A 23,720-nucleotide genomic window follows, 5' to 3' on the forward strand; every position below is an offset into this window, starting at 1 on the left:
TTTCCCAAGATACGAGATCACGGAGCGTCGGAATCGCTTGAAAACTTGCATTTGTCCCTAACATATGTGTACAAGTGTGATGTAAGGTTTGTCTAACCTTGCATGTACCCCGCGTTGACGATTTCCGCATACATGGGCCGACACTTGGTAAAATCCAGGATTTGTATGTGGAAACTCCTGCTACGGCTCATCCGGGGCCTATTTCATTCCAAACCTATGGTTTCCATGTGCATATGTCCTAAACAAAGCAAAGCAAATAAAAAATCCATTGGTAAACCCTCGCACGGAGAAAGCTATAGGGGTAGATCCGCAGGTCCCCGCCCTAGGGTTTCCCAAGATACAGATCACCGGAGCGTCGGAATCGCTTGAAAACTTGCATTTGTCCCTAACATATGTGTACAAGTGTGATGTAAGGTTTGTCTAACCTTGCATGTACCCCGCGTTGACGATTTCCGCATACATGGGCCGACAGTTGGTAAAATCCAGGATTTGTATGTGGAAACTCCTGCTACGGCTCATCCGGGGCCTATTTCATTCCAAACCTATGGTTTCCATGTGCATATGTCCTAAACAAAGCAAAGCAAATAAAAAAATCCATTGGTAAACCCTCGCACGGAGAAAGCTATAGGGGTAGATCTGGGGTCCCCGCCCTAGGGTTTCCCAAGATACGAGATCACGGAGCGTCGGAATCGCTTGAAAACTTGCATTTGTCCCTAACATATGTGTACAAGTGTGATGTAAGGTTTGTCTAACCTTGCATGTACCCCGTTGACGATTTCCGCATACATGGGCCGACACTTGGTAAAATCCAGGATTTGTATGTGGAAACTCCTGCTACGGCTCATCCGGGCCTATTTCATTCCAAACCTATGGTTTCCATGTGCATATGTCCTAAACAAAGCAAAGCAAATAAAAAAATCCATTGGTAAACCCTCGCACGGAGAAAGCTATAGGGGTAGATCTGCAGGGTCCCCGCCCTAGGGTTTCCCAAGATACAGATCACCGGAGCGTTAATCGCTTGAAAACTTGCATTTGTCCCTAACATATGTGTACAAGTGTGATGTAAGGTTTGTCTAACCTTGCATGTACCCCGCGTTGACGATTTCCGCATACATGGGCCAACACTTGGTAAAATCCAGGATTTGTATGTGGAAACTCCTGCTACGGCTCATCCGGGGCCTATTTCATTCCAAACCTATGGTTTCCATGTGCATATGTCCTAATCAAAGCAAAGCAAATAAAAAAATCCATTGGTAAACCCTCGCACGGAGAAAGCTATAGGGGTAGATCTGCAGGGTCCCCGCCCTAGGGTTTCCCAAGATACAGATCACCGGAGCGTCGGAATCGCTTGAAAACTTGCATTTGTCCCTAACATATGTGTACAAGTGTGATGTAAGGTTTGTCTAACCTTGCATGTACCCCGCGTTGACGATTTCCGCATACATGGGCCGACACTTGGTAAAATCCAGGATTTGTATGTGGAAACTCCTGCTACGGCTCATCCGGGGCCTATTTCATTCCAAACCTATGGTTTCCATGTGCATATGTCCTAAACAAAGCAAAGCAAATAAAAAAACTCTCGCACGGAGAAAGCTATAGGGGTAGATCTACGGGGTCCCCGCCCTAGGGTTTCCCAAGATACAGATCACCGGAGCGTCAGAATTGTTGGAAAACTTGCATCTGCCCCTAACATATATGTACAAGTGTGACGCGTCATTTTATGTGCTAAATGTTTTCCGTTTCGCGCGTTGCCGGACGTGGTGCACGCGCGCGCCTGCACGGCCATACCGCATGTCCCGCGGCCCCGTTTTGCGTGATTGGCAAAGCAAACGGAGCCAAAAATCGAGCGGAGCCGCGTGGCGTCATTTTATGTGTCCTAGTGACCACCGCAAAAGACGGAATCGGGATACGGCAATTATCTTGGAGAACCCTTCACGAACAGGGCTATCTCGTCCGGAGTTCTATGGCTTTTAGGGGAAATGAGTAGGAAACGGCCCGTTTCACCACATAGTTTGTCGGAACGAGGCCATATTTGGCACGTGCGTGGGCCTTAGGATGGGAAGCAAGGCCCCGGTCGCGGATTTCCAATCCGAACCACGGCGACGGTTTTTCCATTTTCGGGGTGCCGGAAGGGCTTTTTTTTGTGAAGCAGCTACATGGTGCGCATTTCAGTATCGCGCGGGACCTCCGCGCGGCGGTAGGATACCTCCTACGCACCACCTATCACATGCCATATGCGCGCGGAAGCCATCTGGGAATCCCACCCGCTTCCTGCGGTGCCCCGCCGAATCCGCTGGAAACTGTCCGGATTTGAACTGGGGCGACACTTTCCTTCGCTCAATAAATGGAGGGAAAAATGTTTTTAGGTCTAGGACGCGTCATTTTATGTGCTAAATGTTTTCCGTTTCGCGCGTTGCCGGACGGGTGCACGCGCGCGCCCGGTACGGCCATACCGCATGTCCCGTTGGCCCCGTTTTGCGCAGTTGGCAAAGCAAACGGAGCCAAAAAATCGAGCGGAGCCGCGTGGCGTCATTTTATGTGTCCTAGTGACCACTGCAAAAGACGGAACTGGGATACGGCAATTATCTTGGAGAACCCTTCACGAACAGGGCTATCTCGTCCGGAGTTCTATGGCTTTTAGGGGAAATGAGTAGGAAACGGCCCGTTTCACCACATAGTTTGTCGGAACGAGGCCATATTTGGCACGTGCGTGGGCCTTAGGATGGGAAGCAAGGCCCCGGTCGCGGATTTCCAATCCGAACCACGGGCGACGGTTTTTCCATTTTCGGGTGCCGCGGAAGGGCTTTTTTGTGAAGCGGCTACATGGTGCGCATTTCAAGATCGCGGGACCTCCGCGCGGCGGTAGGATACCTCCTACGCACCACCTATCACATGCCATATGCGCGCGGAAGCCATCCGGGGATCCCACCCGCTTCTGTGGTGCTCCCGAATCCATGGAAACTGTCCGGATTTGCACGGGGGCGACACTTTCCTTCGCTCCATAAATGGAGGGAAACATGTTTTTAGGTCTAGGACGCGTCATTTTATGTGCTAAATGTTTTCCGTTGCGCGCGTTGGCGGACGGGGGCACGCGCGCGCCCGCACGGCCATACCGCATGTCCCGCGGCCCCGTTTTGCGCAGCTTGGCAAAGCAAACGGAGCCAAAAAATCGAGCGGAGCCGCGTGGCGTCATTTTATGTGTCCTAGTGACCACTGCAAAAGACGGAACTGGGATACGGCAATTATCTTGGAGAACCCTTCACGAACAGGGCTATCTCGTCCGGAGTTCTATGGCTTTTAGGGGAAATGAGTAGGAAACGGCCCGTTTCACCACATAGTTTGTCGGAACGAGGCCATATTTGGCACGTGCGTGGGCCTTAGGATGGGAAGCAAGGCCCGGTCGCGGATTTCCAATCCGAACCACGGGCGACGGTTTTTCCATTTTCGGGGTGCCTAAGGGCTTTTTTTTGTGAAGCGGCTATATGGTGCGCATTTCAGTATCGCGCGGGACCTCCGCGCGGCGGTAGGATACCTCCTACGCACCACCTATCACATGCCATATGCGCGCGGAAGCCATCTCGGGGATCCCACCCGCTTCTCGCGGTGCCCCGTCGAATCCGCCGGAAACCGTCCGGATTTGAACCGGGCGACACTTTCCTTCGCTCAATAAATGGAGGGAAAAATGTTTTTAGGTCTAGGACGCGTCATTTTATGTGCTAAATGTTTTCCGTTTCGCGCGTTGGCGGACGGGTGCACGCGCGCGCCCGGTACGGCCATACCGCATGTCCCGGCGGCCCCGTTTTGCGCGATTGGCAAAGCAAACGGAGCCAAAAATCGAGCGGAGCCGCGTGGCGTCATTTTATGTGTCCTAGTGACCACCGCAAAAGACGGAACTGGGATACGGCAACCACCTTGGAGAACCCTTCACGAACAGGGCTATCTCGTCCAGGAGTTCTATGGCTTTTAGGGGAAATGAGTAGGAAACGGCCCGTTTCACCACATAGTTTGTCGGAACGAGGCCATATTTGGCACGTGCGTGGGCCTTAGGATGGGAAGCAAGGCCCCGGTCGCGGATTTCCAATCCGAACCACGGCGACGGTTTTTCCATTTTCGGGTGCGGAAGGGCTTTTTGTGAAGCAGCTACATGGTGCGCATTTCAGGTATCGCGCGGGACCTCCGCGCGGCGGTAGGATACCTCCTACGCACCACCTATCACATGCCATATGCGCGCGGAAGCCATCTCGGGGATCCCACCCGCTTCTGCGGTGCCCCGCCGAATCCGCTGGAAACTGTCCGGATTTGAACTGGGGCGACACTTTCCTTCGCTCAATAAATGGAGGGAAAAATGTTTTTAGGTCTAGGACGCGTCATTTTATGTGCTAAATGTTTTCCGTTTCGCGCGTTGGCGGACGGGTGCACGCGCGCGCCCGGTACGGCCATACCCCATGTCCGGTGGCCCGGTTTTGCGCAGCTTGGCAAAGCAAACGGAGCCAAAAATCGAGCGGAGCCGCGTGGCGTCATTTTATGTGTCCTAGTAACCACCGCAAAAGACGGAACTGGGATACGGCAATTATCTTGGAGAACCCTTCACGAACAGGTGGCTATCTCGTCCGGAGTTCTATGGCTTTTAGGGGAAATGAGTAGGAAACGGCCCGTTTCACCACATAGTTTGTCGGAACGAGGCCATATTTGGCACGTGCGTGGGCCTTAGGATGGGAAGCAAGGCCCCGGTCGCGGATTTCCAATCCGAACCACGGGCGACGGTTTTTCCATTTTCGGGTGCCGGAAGGGCTTTTTTTGTGAAGCAGCTACATGGTGCGCATTTCAAGATCGCGCGGGACCTCCGCGCGCGGTAGGATACCTCCTACGCACCACCTATCACATGCCATATGCGCGCGGAAGCCATCCGGGGATCCCACCCGCTTCTGCGGTGCCCGCCGAATCCGCCGGAACCTGTCCGGACTGGAACCGGGGCGACACTTTCCTTCGCTCAATAAATGGAGGGAAAAATGTTTTTAGGTCTAGGACGCGTCATTTTATGTGCTAAATGTTTTCCGTTTCGCGCGTTGGCGGACGGGTGCACGCGCGCGCCCGGTACGGCCATACCACATGTCCCGGCGGCCCCGTTTTGCGCAGTTGGCAAAGCAAACGGAGCCAAAAAATCGAGCGGAGCCGCGTGGCGTCATTTTATGTGTCCTAGTGACCACAGCAAAAGACGGAACTGGGATACGGCAATTATCTTGGAGAACCCTTCACGAACAGGGCTATCTCGTCCGGAGTTCTATGGCTTTTAGGGGAAATGAGTAGGAAACGGCCCGTTTCACCACATAGTTTGTCGGAACAAGGCCATATTTGGCACGTGCGTGGGCCTTAGGATGGGAAGCAAGGCCCCGGTCGCGGATTTCCAATCCGAACCACGGGCGACGGTTTTTCCATTTTCGGGGTGCCGGAAGGGCTTTTTTTTGTGAAGCAGCTACATGGTGCGCATTTCAGTATCGCGCGGGACCTCCGCGCGGCGGTAGGATACCTCCTACGCACCACCTATCACATGCCATATGCGCGCGGAAGCCATCTGGGGATCCCACCCGCTTCCTGCGGTGCCCCGCCGAATCCGCTGGAAACTGTCCGGATTTGAACTGGGGCGACACTTTCCTTCGCTCAATAAATGGAGGGAAAAATGTTTTTAGGTCTAGGACGCGTCATTTTATGTGCTAAATGTTTTCCGTTTCGCGCGTTGGCGGACGGGTGCACGCGCGCGCCCGGCACGGCCATACCGCATGTCCCGGCGGCCCCGTTTTGCGCAGTTGGCAAAGCAAACGGAGCCAAAAAATCGAGCGGAGCCGCGTGGCGTCATTTTATGTGTCCTAGTGACCACTGCAAAAGACGGAACTGGGATACGGCAATTATCTTGGAGAACCCTTCACGAACAGGGCTATCTCGTCCGAAGTTCTATGGCTTTTAGGGGAAATGAGTAGGAAACGGCCCGTTTCACCACATAGTTTGTCGGAACGAGGCCATATTTGGCACGTGCGTGGGCCTTAGGATGGGAAGCAAGGCCCCGGTCGCGGATTTCCAATCCGAACCACGGGCGACGGTTTTTCCATTTTCGGGGTGCCGGAAGGGCTTTTTTTTGTGAAGCAGCTACATGGTGCGCATTTCAGTATCGCGCGGGACCTCCGCGCGGCGGTAGGATACCTCCTACGCACCACCTATCACATGCCATATGCGCGCGGAAGCCATCTGGGGATCCCACCCGCTTCCTGCGGTGCCCCGCCGAATCCGCTGGAAACTGTCCGGATTTGAACTGGGGCGACACTTTCCTTCGCTCAATAAATGGAGGGAAAAATGTTTTTAGGTCTAGGACGCGTCATTTTATGTGCTAAATGTTTTCCGTTTCGCGCGTTGGCGGACGGGTGCACGCGCGCGCCCGGTACGGCCATACCGCATGTCCCGGCGGCCCCGTTTTGCGCAGTTGGCAAAGCAAACGGAGCCAAAAAATCGCGCGGAGCCGCGTGGCGTCATTTTATGTGTCCTAGTAACCACGGCAAAAGACGGAATTTGGATACGGCAATTATACGGCCATACCACATGTCCCGCGCGCCCGGTACGGCCATACCGCATGTTCCGCGCGCCCGGTTAAAGGGGTAGATCTACGGGGCTCTGAGGTTAGGGTTTCTTGTACCAGAGGGAATCTCGAGGTAAGATGATATAATTATTTTTACTACTTGTTCCTATGGAGGCACCGCCGATGGAGGTCGGTCAAAGGGGTAGACCGCCCGATCGAAAGGGTAGACCGCGCACTCAATTTAATGTGAACGTGGTAAAAAAGGTAATCTGGACCTAATATAATATATACTAGTATATTATAGTTAGAAGAAACAATGAAAGAAAAAACAGACAAAAAAATTCTGGCTAATGTTTAAAAAAAAAAAAAAAAAAAAAAAAAAAATTCTGGCTAACCCGAGGGTGGCCCTCGGCGTATGAGGGAATCTGGCTAAGCCGAGGGTGCCCCTCGGCGTAGCTAGGGATCTGGGAACACCTGGTCGGCCTGCCCGCACGCGTTTTCCCCAATCCCGCTCGCATTTTGCCCAAGTCCCGCGCTCGCGTTTTCAGCCCGACGCCGCCGCCACCTGCCGCTCCCGCCGCCGCCGCCACCTGCCGCTCCCGCCGCCGCCGCTCCGCCCGACGCCGCCGCCACCTGCCGCTCCCGCCGCCGCCGCCACCTGCCGCTCGCGCCGCCCTCCTCCCGTCGCGCCGCCCTCCTCCTGTCCCCGACGCCACCGCCACCTGCTGCTCCCGCCGCCGCCGCCACCTGCCGCTCGCGCCGCCCTCCTCCCGTCGAGCCGCCCTCCTCCCGTCCCCGACCACTGGCCCCCGGCCCTCCTCCCGTCACCGCTGCTCCCGTCCCCACCCTCCTCCCATCCCCATCCTCTCTGCCCCTCGGCCCTCCTCTCGTCGCCGCCCTCCTCCTCGCCCCGGCCTCCTCCTCGCCCTGGCCCTCCTCCCATCGCCGCCCTCCTCCTCGCCCCGGCCTCCTCCTCGCCCCGGCCATCCTCCCGTCGCCGCCCTCCTCCTCCTCAACACCCCTCCCAGTACCAGGGTATGGTAAGCAACTTTAGCCTTTTTTCATTTTTGTATTGCTTTAATTGTTGTAATAGAAATTGATGTAGAAACAAATAGAAATAGAATTGATTTGAAATAGAAATAGAAATAGAATAGTGGAAATAGAAATTGAAACCATATGTATGTATGTGTGTTCTTCTCCAACAATAGATAGTGGGGATAGAAATAGAATAGTGTAAATAGTAGAAACAAATAGAAATAGAATTGATTTGAAATAGTAATAGAAATAGAATACTGGACATTTGGAAAGAAATAGAAATGTCTAGTTGAAATTGAAATGATATGTTTAATAATTGAAATAGAAATGCAAATGTGAATTTCTTCTAATAATATGTATTTGTAATAGGCCATGCCGTGACCGCCTCGTCTTGAGCACCCCGGCGTGACGATCCCGGATCTTGACGCGCTTCTCGACGGTCGGTTGTTCGACTACTTCCTCTACAGCCGAGGGTGAGCAAAATTTCCAACTTCTTCTCCGCATTTTATTTATGTCACTAGATTCATTTTCCAAGTCAAGTTGCGTCACCTAGGTGTCACTTCCCGTCCTCAAGCGTTACGCGGATAAATATGCATTAGTGGTCGGCATATTTTCAACCGTAACGCTTGCGGCATTTACGGGACAGTCGGCGGATCCGTAGTTGGGTACGTTCTCCATGCTCTGCTCCGGTCCGAGTCAGGATTTCGGCAGCGCCTCACCGTTGTTCTCCGGATGCACATCCTCTTGTCTTTTTGGCGAGACGTGTATCGGGAGAGCAGCGGGGAGGTGCTGCCGAAATTTTGACTCGGACCGGGGTAGAGCATGGAGAACGTACTCAATCTACGGATCCGGCGGCTGCTAGGAGCCCACCTAGTAGAGATGTAGGTTGATGCATTCGTTTTGCCTCGTTAAAAAATTAAAATATGATGCATTCTCCTATTTGATATAAATGCTATGCTTGTCGTTTGGCTTCCAATAGAGCAGAGGATGGCTGATAATGGATGGATGTACACCGGCCGTGTTAGTGCGACTAATAAAACAGATGAGTGGATAAGGAAGACTTGGCATTTAGTGAAGGAGTTGGCGCGTGGTACAAAACAGAAGGTTCAGCCACTTTGCCCGTGCAATCGTTGCTTGAAGCATCACCGTCGTGGAAAGGATGACATGTTTAAACACCTTCGCAATATGGGTATATGCCTCGTTACGTCACGCAGATCGACTTTGATGAGCACGAACGTGACAGAGGTGAGGTGATGCGGCAGCGGCTCAATGGCAATGAGTACGATGGGGTTAGAGACTTTCTAGATGATCTTGTCGATGCCCACATGCCAGAGTCGCCACCTTCACGGGAGGAACCGCCAGAACCGGAGGAACCTCCAACCGGAGGAACCAGAGCCAGCCGCGAAGGCCTTCTATGATATGATAGCCGCTGCTAAGACGCCTCTGTACGATGGCGCCGAGATTTCTCAGCTCGATGCCATCTCCCAATGTCTAGCCGACAAGACCCGGTACAACACCACCCGTGACGGCTTCGAAGCAAGTCTGAAAACAACTGGTAACATGTTGCCCAAAGGGCATTGTCGCCTAAAAGCCTGCACGAGACGAGGCAACTCATGTCGGCGCTCAACATGGATTATCAAAGGATAGACTGTTGTGAAAATGGCTGTGTTCTCTTCGGAAACAGTTTGCGGAGGACAAGTACTGTCCCATTTGTAAGGCCTCTAGGTATGAAGAGGTAACGGGAAAGGATGGTCAGGTGAGGCAGTCAAAGATCGCAAAGTCGATTCTTCGGTATCTCCCATTCATAAAAAGAATCCAGCGGCTTTACTTGATCGAGGAGACCGCCAAACAGATGACGTGGCACAAGATGGGGACTCGAATAAAGGACAATCAGGGCGGACGAAGATGGGACATCCATCCGATGGCAATGCATGGAAGAACTTTGATAGAAAATACCCCCATATGGCAGCAGATGCTCGGAATGTCGTAATTGCGATAGCTACAGATGGCTTCAATCCATATGGTATGTCGAATTCCAATTACAGTTGTTGGCCCGTGTTTGTAATTCCGCTCAATCTCCCTCCCGGAGTCCTAATGACGAGGAAGACCATGTTTCTGTCGCTGATCATTCCAGGGCCCCATTACCCGGGGAAGAACTTGAGTGTCTACATGCAGCCGATTGTGGAAGATTTGAACCACTCTTGGCACCACGGGACGTTGACGTACGACCGAGCATCGAAGACAAACTTCGCATGAAAGTTTGGTTGCGGTATACCATGCATGACATGCCCGGGTACGCCCTAACATGCGGATGGTGTACAGCTGGTAAATGGCCATGCCCGGTGTGCAGTGCATCGACTTGAGTTCCTTTGGCTAAATAAGGGTCGCAAGTATGTTGCGTTTGACACGAATCGGCGGTACCTCAAACGGAGGCATCCGTTCGGAGAAGACAAAAAGAACTTCAAGAAAGGCAAAGTTGTGGATGAAGTATCAGTGGTGCCACAGTTCGATGGTATAGCTGTTGATGCCGAGCTACGTGCTCTCGTGCCGCGGCATCGGAAGCTGGCCATCAATTTGAGGGATATGGTGTAACGCACAACCGGACTCACGAGGCAGCCTTAACGAAGCTCGAGTATTACAAGGACCTCGAACTTCCCCATAACATCGATGTGATGCACACCGTAAAGAATGTCGCGGAGTCCTTATTTCACACGTGCCTAAACATTCCCGGGAAGTCAAAGGATAATGTCAAGGCTAGAGTCGATGTTGAGAAGCTCATTTATAGGAAGAAATTACAAATTCAACCTCCTAAAGGCCCTCGAAAGAATTTGTTCAAGACCCACGCCGACTTCGCCTTGATTCCATCCAAAAGAAGGAGGCATTCAAGTGGCTAAAATACGTTGTGATGTTCCCCGATGGTTATTGTTCGAATATGAGCAAGGGAGTCAATCTTTCGACGGGAAAAGTCACCGGGCTCAAGAGTCACGACTATCATATATGGATTGAGCGGCTGATGCCGGTGATGCTTCGAGGGTATCTCCCCGAGAAAATATGGCGAGTGCTCGCGGAGTTGAGCCATTTCTTCCGCACGCTCTGTGCTAAGCAGATATGTCCTAAGGTTATTGAGAAGCTGCAAGTTCAAGTGCCGGAGTTGCTATGCAATTTGGAGATGATCTTTCCGCCAGGCTTCTTTACTCCGATGGCACATCTCATTGTGCACCTCGCAAACGAGGCACTCTTGGGTGGCCCAAAGGCGCTTTCGGTGGCGCTTTTGTATTGAGAGAGAGTTCAAGTATATTCGGAAGATAACTCGGAAACAAAGCCAAGATTGAAGCATGCATAGCTGAGGCAACGTGCCTTCGGGAGATGGCAGATGCCGCAACAACGTACTATCCTGATGAAGTTCCCACTCTGCATAACCCGGTCTCTCGTTACAATGTCGACGTGCCCATGAATGACCCCAAGCTTCAACTATTCCAATGTCCCGGTGGCAAGGCTGGTAAAGGACAAAAATATAGATTGGAGAGGGAAGAGAAGGATTGCATAATGCTCTATGTGCTTATGAACATGAAGGAAGTGGTGGGGGGACGACGACGATGGCGGTCACGATTTCATTAGGTAACATGGTGTAATGCTTATTGTATCTAGTTTCGATCACCTACACTCAACTCGGTCTAATGCTTATTGTATCCTTTCAGCGAATTCACGGATGAACAGTGGTGGCTTCCGCGCGATCCCACGGGCGCGGAGTTGGAGACTCTACTGAAAGAGGGTGCTCCCGAAGTAAAAATAAACTTTGTGTCTTGGTTCATGATAAATGTAATGTCTAAGCTGTCCCTCTTACCTACCAATATGTGACTTGTCCCTGTTATTCCACGTAACTAATGCACACAACAAATTTGAACCGTGCTTGTAGGGAGCTGATGCAAACGTTGAGATGACAGATGAGTTGAGATGTGTTTCTCAAGGTTGTAACCGTGACGTCATGAAGTATGAGAAGTATGACGTGAATGGGTTTCGATTCCATACAGAGACACACCAGAAGGGCCGGCGAATCCAAAAACGATAAATACTGGTGTCTTCACTAAAGGATCCGATACCTTTGATTACTACGGGAGGTTAGAGAATGTATACGAGCTGACCTTCAACCGTACAAACAAACAACTCAATCTCGTTGTGTTCAAGTGTCATTGGTTCGACCCAAGAGGTGGACAGAGAATTACCAAGTCCATTGGGTTAGTTGAAGTTAAGCCTTCCACCACCTATACCGGAGCCGATGTCTATATTGTTGCTCACCAAGCCAAGCAAGTTTATTATTTGCCGTACCCATGCCAGAAAGCGGCCCTCAACGGCTGGGAAGTCGTGTTCCAGGTATCGCCACATGGTAACCTACCGATTCCCTCCGAGGACGATTACAACAACATTGACCCTGTAACATACGAGGGAATTTTCTATCAAGAGGAAGAGGACTTCGGGCACTTTGAGTTAGAATGTGTTCTTGAAGAGGACCTCAGGAACGATGCAGAAACTCGTGGTGAGTCAGTGGTGGATCTAAAGGACATAGATATGCTCGAGAAGTTACAAGTGGAAGATGATAGCGATGATGAGCCTCCACCCGTCTATCAAAATCCAACTTACTACTCAAAAGATAGTGATAGTGATAGTGGCAAGGAGAAACAAAATGAGATTGACGATGAGATTGATGACGGCTGGTGAGGGTCTTTTATGTGTTTATATTTCAACATGCTTCTTATTTGTTTAGTATCTTTATGCTTACTATTTATATTTTTTTCAACATGCTTCTTTATTGTTTAGTATCTTTATGCTTAGTATTTATATATTCTTGAACATGCTTCTTAATTGTTTAGTGTCTTTATGCTTACTATTTATATATTTTTCAACATGCTTCTTAATTGTTTTCTCTTTCTCAATGCAGGTGATTGAACAATATGAGCGGCGGCAAGGAGGACTCGTCGAGCTTGCTTAAGAAGATGCAACAACGCAAGAACAATGTTAGAAGGAGTGAGAGGGAACCGCGTCGCAATCCGCGTTACGAGGACTTTGCGGTAGGAGGAGGAGGACGAGGACGAGGACGAGGACGGGGACGAGGTGGAGGTGGAGGTGGAGGTGGAGGTGGAGGTGGCTGGGGAGGACCGGACTTTGAGCCACCACCCTCGGCTTCAGGCGACGTTGCTTCCGGGTTCTTTTTGGAGGGGACGTCTAGAGAGGAGGCGGAGACGGAGTCTAGAGCCGAGGAGGACTCTAGCCGCGGGTTTGAGACTCCGGAGGAGGATGGGCGGCCGAAGGCACTGAAGATTCGTGGGGAAGCGAGAGTCCCCGACGAGAGGAAGGAGCCTAAGACCCATGAGGCGAAGACCCTTATTATTCCTGCTGGCACTGAGTAAGTGTACTAATTTGGCAATTTCGATTTTCAAGTACTAATGTTTGATTTTCATGTGCTAATGTTTGATTTTCATGTGCAGCAATTGGATATTTCCTCCGGGGGTCAAGGGGCGCCTGCCTAGCAGCATGATTGGAGCTTTGCTTAGGAAGTTCTGGCCGGGCAAGTACTATCCCCTCGGCACTGTCCCAGCTGGCGAGATGAAGCTAGCCACTACTTGGACGGACTACGAGAGTGCCCCTGGCGTAGGCTTCCCGACGGCTGCTGAGGCCGTGATGAGAAAGTTTTGGGTAAGACATATTTTCTCGAGCTTCGTTCATATTTGATGACCCCAATGTTCTAACTCATGAATCTCACAATTGTTTTTTGCATGATTGAAGTGTTTTTATCGTGTGGCGCCCGAGGTTGAGGAGGCGGCCGCGAACAGGACTTTGCGGGCGACTTGTGAGAGGTTGACACCGCAGGTGTGGTACAACCAAAGGATCACGTCCGCGGGTCACTTCTGGGCAGAGAGAGGCGAGAGGGTCCATAAGCCGGACATTGTCGGTAAGAATGCTAAGGCCGAGTACGAGATGACGGTGGAGGACTACATGTCGGTGAGTAAAATGTCAATGAGATTCTACATTGCTACTAAGTTGCGATTGCATTAGATTGAGTTGAGTATTGCATTTTCAGGTTATCCCCGATTGGGCCGAGCCGCATGCCGAGGCATGGGAGGAGATGGTTAGGACGAGGTGGCTCAAGATGGACGAGGACTTTGCAGCCGTGGCGAGGCGGAACGCGGAGAACCGAGGCGACGGTGGCACACACTGTGGGGGAAACCTCAGCTACGAGCGCTACAAGGGGAAGACGGTATGTATACATTTTATTTTCCTTCAGGTTCAAAGTTGGTACTCACAACATTTCCTTTCGCGATGCAGAGGGCCGCGTTAGGACCCGAGGAGGAGATGTCTGACCTCGAGATATACAACAAGATGCGGCTTAAGAAGCCCGATCTCTCGCAGCCCCAGCCCTCGCTCCCTGAGTACTTCGGCACCTACGCCGAGGACGTCGAGAACTACTGCGAGATGGTGAGGCATCGTCACCCGGAGGTGGATGACCCCATGAGCGCGGAGGTCGACGAGGAGTCGTTGGTCTGTCGTCCGGAGGGTTGCCGCATGGCCGTCTCGCCATGCTGAACAAGGCCGTCAAGCATACCCTCACCACGACCTTCACGCGTCTCAAGGCGGGACTCACCAAGGACAGCCCCCCTCTCCCGCCTCGTCGCCGGTCTCGGCAACAACCCGCATACGACGTAAGTTTCCCTCATTTCCATCCTCTTTCCGACTTTCGTTCATACATTGCTAAGTGCTAACGAGACATGAATTTGTGAAATTGTAGCTCGACTTCGAGGCGGCCTACGTGGTCGCTCATCAAGAATATCAGGTGGCCTTCAACCGCACCAGCAGCACTTCATGGAGTACATGGCATATATACATGTAAGTTCCAACCTTTGTTTCTGCAAATGATGACAAGTCCCACTTTCCCCTAGTTTGATGCTTCATTTCTTCAAAGACTGACATGTAAACTATCTTGCAGGCGTCGATGGTGGCCAATCAAACTGGACAGACAGCGGATTTAGGGCCGATGCCTCCCTTTCCGGGGCCGGCGCCAAACATGCCATCGAAGGAAAATTTCGCTGCGGAGTACTATGGGAGAACAACGGTAAGTTCTTCGCCAAACCGAATACTACGGCTTTCCTTTGCCTCGCAAATTGCTAACATCTCGGGAACATGTGTGTAGGGAACGGGATGTTCCGGAAACCAGGGTGGTGGGAGGGAGATCACACCGGTTCATCATGGTGGTCCTTCTCCCGGTGCTACACCCGGTACTTCTCCCGGTACTTCTCCCGGTCCTTCTCCCGGTGGTTCTTCCGCAGCTTCTACCGGAAGGAATCGGCCCGGGCCGGTGTCTAGCGGCGACGAGCTCCTCTAGTTGTCGCATTGTATCTCTTATCGACACTATGGCACCATGTATGCACACTAGGGCACCACCATGTATGCACATTATGGCACTATGTATCCACTATGACACTATGTATGCACTTCATGTTATGTGTATTTGCACTTCATGCGAAGTTCCTGTGAATTTTATGTGAATTTTATGTGCTTTTATTATCTGCCAAATCTGGAAAACAGCAAAAAAACCAAAAAAAATGACCAAATGGTCCAAGCTACGCCGACGGCTTCCCCCTCGGGGTAGCGTCGACATGGACCAAATGGTCTCATGTACGCCGACGGCTTCCCCCTCGGGGTAGCGTGCGCCAGCGCTCGCCAGGGCCTGCCGCGTGGCAGCGTACGCCGACGGCCTCACGCTCGGGGTAGCGTGCGCCAGCGCTCGCCAGGGCCTGCCGCGTGGCAGCGTACGCCGACGGCCTCACGCTCGGCGTAGCGTGCGCCAGCGCTCGCCAGGGCCTGCCGCGTGGCAGCGTACGCCGACGGCCTCACTCTCGGCGTAGCGCGCGCCACGGCTCGCCAGAGCCCGCCGCGTGGCAGCGTACGCCGACGGCCGCACCCTCGGCGTAGCGGTAACGACCGTCAGGTCGACGTCGTCCGTTAGCTTGCTACGCCGAGGGCTAGTACGCCGACGGGTGGTCGTCGCCCTCGGCCTTCGCCTTCTACGCCGACGGTCTCCTCTACGCCGACGGCCAGCTGGGCTGTCCCGAGGCTGACCTTGCCCGAGGAGCTATGCCGAGGGTCCCCGTCGGCGTACCATACGCCGAGGGCGAGGCGGTGGTACGCCGAGGGCCGCCGGCCGTCGGCACCTCGATGGATTCCTGTAGTGCTTGAGGCAACTGACTTTGTGACAGGCAAATAAGTAGACTCCATGCTCTCTTTGTGATTTGCATGATACTAGTTACTCTGGACGGCCTTGGAGCCGACGCAAGAATTTCAAGGCTTGATCAGGGCCGGTGCATAGGACGGGCAAACAAGGCGACCGTCCCCGGGTCTCAAGTGTAGGAAGACCCCCGAATACTAAGCATACTAGTAACCACTGTACTTTTTTTTTACGCCCAAGAGAGTATGAAATATCTCAAAAAGAACTGATCGTATAGGAGCAAGTCCATGGACAAGGAACCAAAAGTGTGTACCACCTAGAGGAATAAGCCAAATTATGGTAGGCGCCAAGTTTCGTTAGGATAGCTGCTAGTTTCCATGTGATGCACATACTAAATGTTTCGTATATAGTTAACAAGGTTTTTTCATGCATGACTTTTATTTGAAGAATTGGAAGGAGCATTTGTATACACTATATCATGCCAAGCACATTTCATGTGAGCATATCAAATAGAAGTATAATCCAAAGGGGAAATCCAATCCAGAGCTCTTTAATGTTTGTCGTTGGTTACTATAAGCTATAATATTCCAGCAAAAAATACAAAGCATGTACACAATGAGATACATTTGACGATGCCAACACCGGTAAAAAATCAATGGTAAAAGTTCAGTTTGTACTCTATAAGTTTCTTTACGTAATCATACACTAGAAAGTGCTATTCAGATGTTTTTATTGTACACTTTAGAGATATCTACAATGATACATATGAATGTTAGTTATAGACAGACACACATATGTAATCTGCACCATACAGTTTATGCAATTGTCAAAGAATTCAAGAAACATTCTCTATTAGAAAATACAATTTAATGAGAACAACATTATAGTTAATACTTAGCACAAGCCCATAAGAGGGGAGTCCGGATAATTCTACGTATTGGAGTAGAAGGTCATGCCCACATAAGCCCATAAGAGGGGACGACCAGCACACAAAAAAAGACACCAACACCAAGGAAACAACAAACAAGCGGGTGGCAGAAATGACAACTTCCATAGACCGAGAGTCCTTATTCAAAATGGTGCTCGTATCCCTAGCAACTCTGCACTGTGTGTTTGCACATCAACATAAGTTCAATGTTTTCATTATGTCTACTTTAATATAAGTGTAACCAATGGCATAATCTATTGGAGAGTACCAAATTCAGACTAAACTAATAGTCGACATATCTCCATATCTCCCCGTTTTTGTACTCGATCACTCACCATATCTCCCCGTACCTTTTATTCCATGCCTCCCAAATCCTTTGTGATCAGTTTCTTGTGCATTTATCTCATGGGGTCACATGTCAACAAAAAAAAGAACTGATGGCGTCATATGTCTATTTTAGACAAAGGGAGGACACCATATGATTAGGCCCACTTGGTCCTTTGAGTATACACATGCTTCTTGATGTTCCGGTATTGCTCTATCTAGGGAGAGAGAAACGGTGGATTATTAATGTCCAATGGGCGAGCTGCACCATGTACTGTACGGTCTAACGAGAAAAACAAAATCCGTCCATCTCGTCAAATATTTTAGGCCCAAATGCCCTGCCGGTGTCCGAGAGTGGCAGAACCGGTGCACCATCGCTGCTGGTTCCCATTTTAGGCGCACCTGCTATAGTGCCTCGCTCGACCTAGTCACGGCCGGGCCGGCGCTCACTGTGGCAGCACCGGCTATAAATAAGCGATCCGCCGTGTACTCCTCTACTTGTGAAGTTAATCTGTGCTCCCTGCCCACCGGCGCTCCATACCTTCTGTTCCCACGCGCCAAAACATTCCCCACGCAACATACAGCGTGACAAACACAGAGTAGGTCGCCATGGACGTGACCATGGAGGATGTGATCGGGGAGCTCGAGATCTCCGGCTGCAGCTCCATCACCACCTCCCCCTCCTCCTCCTCCCTCGACGACGGCATGGGGCTGTATCCCTGGAATGCGCTGTCCCCAGTCGGCGACTGGGGCGCCTTCTGCTCCGACGACGGCACCGGCCATGACCTCCACGGCCTCATCGAGTCCATGCTCTGCGACGACAGTCTCATCGGTGCCGACCACCTGGCCTTGTTCCCGGACGGGCCATCCTGCTCCAACCCGAGCAGCACCACCACCACGAACCCCGGCACGCCCGTACAGCTCGACGACCTGCAGCAGGAGTGCAACCCCGAGAAGGGCCTCCGGCTGCTGCACCTGCTCATGGCGGCCGCCGAGGCGCTCTCCGGCCCGCACAAGAGCCGGGAGCTGGCACGGGTGATATTGGTTCGGCTCAAGGACATGGTCTCCACCACCGGCGCCAACGCCGGCGCCTCCAACATGGAGCGCCTCGCCGCGCACTTCACCGACGCGCTCCAGGGCCTCCTCGACGGCTCCCACGCCGTCGCCGGTAGGCAGTCCGCCGTTTCCGCCTCCCACCACAACACCGGCGACGTGCTCACCGCATTCCAGATGCTCCAGGACATGTCGCCCTACATGAAGTTCGGCCACTTCACGGCCAACCAGGCGATCCTCGAGGCGGTGGCCGGCGACCGGCGCGTCCACATCGTTGACTACGACCTCGCCGAGGGCATCCAGTGGTCGTCCCTGATGCAGGCCATGACGTCGCGCCCCGACGGCGTGTCGCCTCCCCACCTGCGCATCACCGCCGTCACGAGAGGCGGTGGGGGCGGCGCGCGGGCGGTCCAGGAGGCCGGACGGCGGCTTGCGGCCTTCGCGGGATCCATCGGGCAGCCCTTCTCGTTCGGCCATTGCCGTTTGGACTCGGACGAGATGTTCAGGCCGGCGACGGTCCGATTGGTCAAGGGGGAGACGCTCGTGGGCAACTGCATACTCCACCAAGCCGCGGCGACGACCAGCATCAGACGGCCGCCTGGCTCGGTGGCGTCGTTCTTGACCGGCATGGCCGCGCTCGGTGCCAAGGTGGTGACGGTGGTGGAGGAGGAAGGGGAAGCGGAGAAGGAGAACGAGGAGGAGGCGGCGGGCGGCTTTGTGGGCCGGTTCATGGAGGAGCTGCACCGGTATTCGGCAGTGTGGGACTCGCTGGAGGCCGGGTTCCCGACGCAGAGCCGGGTGCGCGGCCTGGTGGAGCGGGTCATCCTCGCCCCCAACATCGCCGGCGCCGTGAGCCGCGCGTACCGAGGGATGGACGGCGCCGACGGCGAGGGGAGGCGCGGGTGGGGAGAGTGGATGCGCGGGAGCGGGTTCAAGGCCGTGCCGCTCAGCTGCTTCAACCACAGCCAGGCCAGGCTACTCCTAGGCCTGTTCAACGACGGGTACACGGTGGAGGAGACGACACCCAACAAGATCGTGCTCGGCTGGAAGGCCCGGCGGCTGCTCTCGGCGTCCGTATGGGCGCCACCGCCGCTCTCCGTGCCGTCGTCGCCGGCGGAAGGGGCGTTCCAGACCATGGGGATGGCACCGGCCAGCGTCGGCTTTAGCCGGACGGAGTTCGACTTCATCGACTCCTTCCTAGTAGAGCCTGCGTACGCGCTAGTCTGAACTTTGGATCGAATCATCCTTAGACGTCGTTGAAAATGTTCAGATGTAAATAGTCTAGTTTGTCAGTGAATTCTCCTTGTGTCAAAAACTGTCAATTGCGAGACGTTGAGAGTTGCAAACTCTAGTACCCAGTCTACTTCTAGTAATCGATCGAAGATGTAGAAAAGTTTGAGGTACAAGTTTGAACAAAGTAGTACATGTCGATTCTGATCTGTCATCCGAATATGACAAACTAAATAGTACTCTAGAGGAAATCATGTTGTAACTCTCACTTGACTTTGGCTATAACTGAATTCATCCAGAATCATAGGTCGGGACGGCGATCCTTCCTCACCTAATTTTTTTTCCTAGTCCACTCTGAACTTGCATCCTTCTGCATCACAGGTCCGATTATCTATTGAGCTGTCAGCTAATGGAATCCTCCGCATGTACTAGTTGTAGCTCTACAGGAATCCACAGGTTAGCAACCGATCTCGACCCACGGGCACCGGTGATCGGAACAATCATCTTTCATGGAGATTCTCAGATGCCCGGTTTACTTGGCATAAATGATCATATGGCGCATCAACATGAATCCATTGGTCTCACTCTTCGGTCATGGGGATGGCGTGGAGCGGACGGTGGAGGATCCTGGTGTTGGCGGTGCTTCGGCTTTGGCAGCTCCCAGATCACGGTTCGGAAACATTACGCAGGGGCAGCGGGCGGCTGAGTTCTCGGCGGTGTGAGGATGCTTCCGGCCGATGCCTGTGGGTGTCATAACCCTTTTGGGGGCATCGTTGTGGATATCCTCCCCGCGATACGGCTTCGTGTGAAAACCCTAGATGTTGTAGTCTCGAAGGCGGCGACGCAGTGCCTCATTACCCTTTTGAGGGCATCGTCGTGGAGCCCCGACTTGACCCGTCTCGCTTCAATATCTTCGGTGACACGTTTTTTGTTTTTCGTGTTCTTCCTTGTTTTTTTCTTTGATCTGTTTTGTAAGAGGTTTTCTCTCCACCTTGTATCGGTTCGACCGGTCCAAAACAGTATAATGAACACGACTTGGACCTGGCAAAAAGATTTTGTTACAGCTTAGAAGAGTATTATTTTTTCAAGAATGATTAGAAGAGTAAGTATATTTGAAGCTCCGACGACTACTTGTTGGCATGCATGTCAATTAGCTTACCATGACACCCACTAATGCATTTCCAATACGGCTATGAAGTTAGATCATTTCCTCCTTCTTCTGCTGATTACTGCAGGTCAAGGTAATGCCAGTAGAGGATGTTTTTGTTAGATGTATATATATGTCTATTGTAGTTTCTCCATATGTTAGGGGGCTTTCTGCATATGTGCACCTGTACATGTACTATATATTGTGGCCTTTGGCCCCCTGGTAATACAACACGCATATTTCCTAACATGGTATCAGAGCCAAAAATTGATTCTCTAGTCTAGTACGTGTTCCTCCGGCCGCTTCTCCGTCCCTGGCCGCTGTTCGCCGGAATCCGCCCCGGCCTCTCCGTTCTCGGCCGCTTCTCCGTCCCCGGCCCGCCCGGTCATCCGCTCTTCACGCCGCGCCGATCCGCTCCTCGCGCCGCGCCGATCCGCTCCGCTTCGCTCTTGGCGTCGCGCCGATCCGTTCCGGGAGAGCCCGCGCGTGGCGCGATCTGCGCGCGCTCCCGCGATCCGCGCGTGGCCGCTGCTGGTTTCCATCCCGCGTGAGATTCCAGCCCGCGCGTGGCCGCTGCTGGAAAATCTTCCCGCGTGAGATTCCCGCCGCGTCCTGCTCCACTCGCGTCCGCCCCGGGCTCCTGCTTCGCTCCGGCCGATTCGCCCCGGGTTCCTCCCGACGCACGCGAGGACTCGCTCGATCTCGAGCGCCAGGACGCCGCCCGACGCCCTCGTCCTCGCCCAGCTCCTGCAGGCCCAGCCCGCTCTGCTCTCCGCCGGCCTGTTTCTTGACTTCGATCTGTTCCAAAAAAAAAAATCCAAAAAAAAAAAAAAAGTTCAAAAAAAAAGAAAAAAAATACTATCGTCGGCTGTTGTTACCCGATGTCTTCTTCCGCTGATCCCGCCTTATCTTTGGGCCTCCCTTCGGTACTTGGTATTTGTCCGCTGCCTCCGTGTATGCCTTCGTTTGCGGCCTCTTCACGCGGCTCTGCCCGCGCTTCACCGACTCCGTCTACGTCGGCTCACCGCTCTATACCGACTTTTGCGGTCTCTTCATGCGGCTCTGCCCGCACTTCGCCGACTTCGTCTATGTCGGCCCGTCGCTCTACATCGACTTTTGCGGCCTTTTCCCGCGGTTATGGCCGCGCTTCGTCGACTCCGTCTGCGTCGGCCTGCCGCTCTACATCGACTCTCGCGGCCTCTTCACGTGGTTATGACCGCGCTTTGCCGACTCCGTCTTCATCGGCATGTTGCTCTCCGTCGCTCCCTTTGGTGGCCTCTGTGCGTGTGGGTGATAGCTCCTCGTCGGCACCTGATTGTATGTCGACCTCTCCAGTCGCGCCCCTCTCTGCGCATGAGATAGCGCAGCTTCACTGCCTGCTTGATGCTTGGGATTCCAGTTTACGTCAGCAGCCTCGCGGTCCGAGTCTCCGCTCTCGTCCTCATTGCACCTACTGTGGCAAGCTTGGCCACACTTCCTCCACCTGCTGGACGCGGGATCCCAGTTTACGTCAGTAGTTCCAGGATCGTCAGCAGGCTGGCTCTTTAGGATCTTCTGCAGTTGCACTCTCTGATCAGGACATTCTCAGGGGTCTTCGTGGTCTGATCGCTACTCCAGACTCTTCCTCGCCGGGCGCTGCTAGTTCTGTGACTGGCTCTTCTGACACTGCGCGACCACCACTTTCTACACAGTCAGGTACGTCCCCGTGGTATCTGGATTCTGGAGCTTCCTTTCATATGACCTCCGAGTCTTCTATTCTGTCTGCTCTTCGGTCTCTTATTTCTCCTGTCCGTGTTGTCACGGCTGATGGTACCTCTATTCCTGTTTCTAGTACAGGCACCCTTTCTACTCCCTCTTTCTCTGTTCCTGATGTTTCTCATGTTCCTCGCCTTCAGATGAACCTTTTCTCTGCTAGCCAGCTCACCGATTCTGGTTGTCGCGTCATTCTTGACGCTGAGTCTTGTGCGGTTCAGGATCGTCGCACACAGGCCCTGGTTGGAGCTGGCCCTCGTAGCCGTCAGTCTCCGGGGCTTTGGGAGTTAGACTGGCTTCGTGTTTCTTCCGTTGCCACTTCATCTGCCAGTTCTCCTCCGGTTGTTGCCTCTGTCACCGGCTCTTTTCAGCAGTGGCATCATCGTCTTGGTCACCTTTGTGACTCTCGCCTGTCGTCTTTGGTTCATCGTGGCCTTCTGGGGTCTGTCTCTGGAGATGGGTCGTTACACTGTCAGGGTTGTAGGTTAGGCAAACAGATTCAGCTTCCCTATCCTACTAGTGTGTCTGTCTCTCAGCGACCGTTCGATTTTGTCCATTCAGATGTTTGGGGTCTGGCTCCCCTCGCTTCGAAAGGGGGCCATCGATACTATATCTTATTCATTGATGATTTTTCACGGTACACCTGGGTGTTTTTCATGCGCTCTCGCAGTGAGGTGCTCTCTATTTATCAGCGTTTTGCGGCCATGGTCCGCACTCAGTATTCTTCACCCATCCGCGTGTTCCGTGCTGATTCTGCTGGTGAGTATATCTCTCAGCACCTTCGTGGTGTCCTTGCTGAGGAGGGCACCCTCGCTCAGTTTTCTTGTCCCGGCGCGCATGCTCAAAATGGCGTCGCCGAGCGTAAGCATCGTCATCTTCTTGAGACCACCTGTGCTATGATGATTGCCTCTTCTCTTCCGCCACATTTCTGGGCTGAGGCTGTCGCTACGTCGGCCCACCTCATTAACATTCAGCCTTCCGCTGCTCTACAGGGTGGCATTCCTCTCGAGCGTCTCTCTGGTGTTTCTCCAGACTACTCGACTCTCCGTTCATTTGGTTGCGTCTGCTATGTCCTTCTGCCTCCTCGCGAACGCACCAAACTGACCGCTCAGTCAGTTGAGTGTGTTTTTCTCGGATACAGTGATGAGCATAAGGGCTATCGCTGTTGGTACCCCATTGGTCGTCGGATGCGCATCTCTCGTGACATCACATTTGATGAGACGCGTCCCTTCTATCCTCGCCCCACCTCGGGTACTTACCCGGTGGATGATATCTCTTTTCTTGTTTTTTCGGATGCACCCCTTGCTGTCCCTCCTCCCCTCCCTCCTACTTCTGATGCGCCCCCTTCGGCGCCATCCTCTCGTTCGTCTAGTCCATCTAGTACTCCTTGTTCTCCAGCTTCGGCTCCTTCCGATGATGTCCCTTCTTCCTCTTCTTCTGATGACTTGTCTTCTGCTGATGAGCTTCC

The 23,720-nt window shown here is 52.9% G+C and overlaps 2 protein-coding genes and 1 long non-coding RNA gene across 3 annotated transcripts; all 3 read left to right on the top strand.

The window, feature by feature from the left end:
- The first annotated feature begins 7,973 nt into the window (after nucleotides 1-7,973).
- Nucleotides 7,974-14,075, top strand: LOC127347807 (uncharacterized). The gene is made up of 7 exons (XM_071818220.1): nucleotides 7,974-8,073; nucleotides 12,537-13,001; nucleotides 13,084-13,291; nucleotides 13,382-13,597; nucleotides 13,677-13,853; nucleotides 13,922-14,025; nucleotides 14,069-14,075. The coding sequence occupies exons 2-7, from the start codon at nucleotides 12,550-12,552 to the stop codon at nucleotides 14,073-14,075; spliced, it is 1,164 nt and encodes a 387-aa protein (XP_071674321.1). The 5' UTR covers nucleotides 7,974-8,073; nucleotides 12,537-12,549.
- A 366-nt stretch (nucleotides 14,076-14,441) lies between these two features.
- On the top strand, nucleotides 14,442-15,118 carry LOC139839231 (uncharacterized). The gene is made up of 3 exons (XR_011756883.1): nucleotides 14,442-14,479; nucleotides 14,580-14,705; nucleotides 14,784-15,118. It is a non-coding gene; the product is annotated as an uncharacterized lncRNA (long non-coding RNA).
- A 2,248-nt stretch (nucleotides 15,119-17,366) lies between these two features.
- Nucleotides 17,367-19,420, top strand: LOC127296115 (protein NODULATION SIGNALING PATHWAY 2). Its single transcript, XM_051326143.2, has one exon. The coding sequence runs from the start codon at nucleotides 17,680-17,682 to the stop codon at nucleotides 19,348-19,350; it is 1,671 nt and encodes a 556-aa protein (XP_051182103.1). The 5' UTR covers nucleotides 17,367-17,679; the 3' UTR covers nucleotides 19,351-19,420.
- The last annotated feature ends 4,300 nt before the right edge of the window (nucleotides 19,421-23,720 follow it).

This window comes from Lolium perenne, chromosome 4 (assembly GCF_019359855.2).
Source record: "Lolium perenne isolate Kyuss_39 chromosome 4, Kyuss_2.0, whole genome shotgun sequence".
NCBI lineage: Eukaryota > Viridiplantae > Streptophyta > Magnoliopsida > Poales > Poaceae > Lolium > Lolium perenne.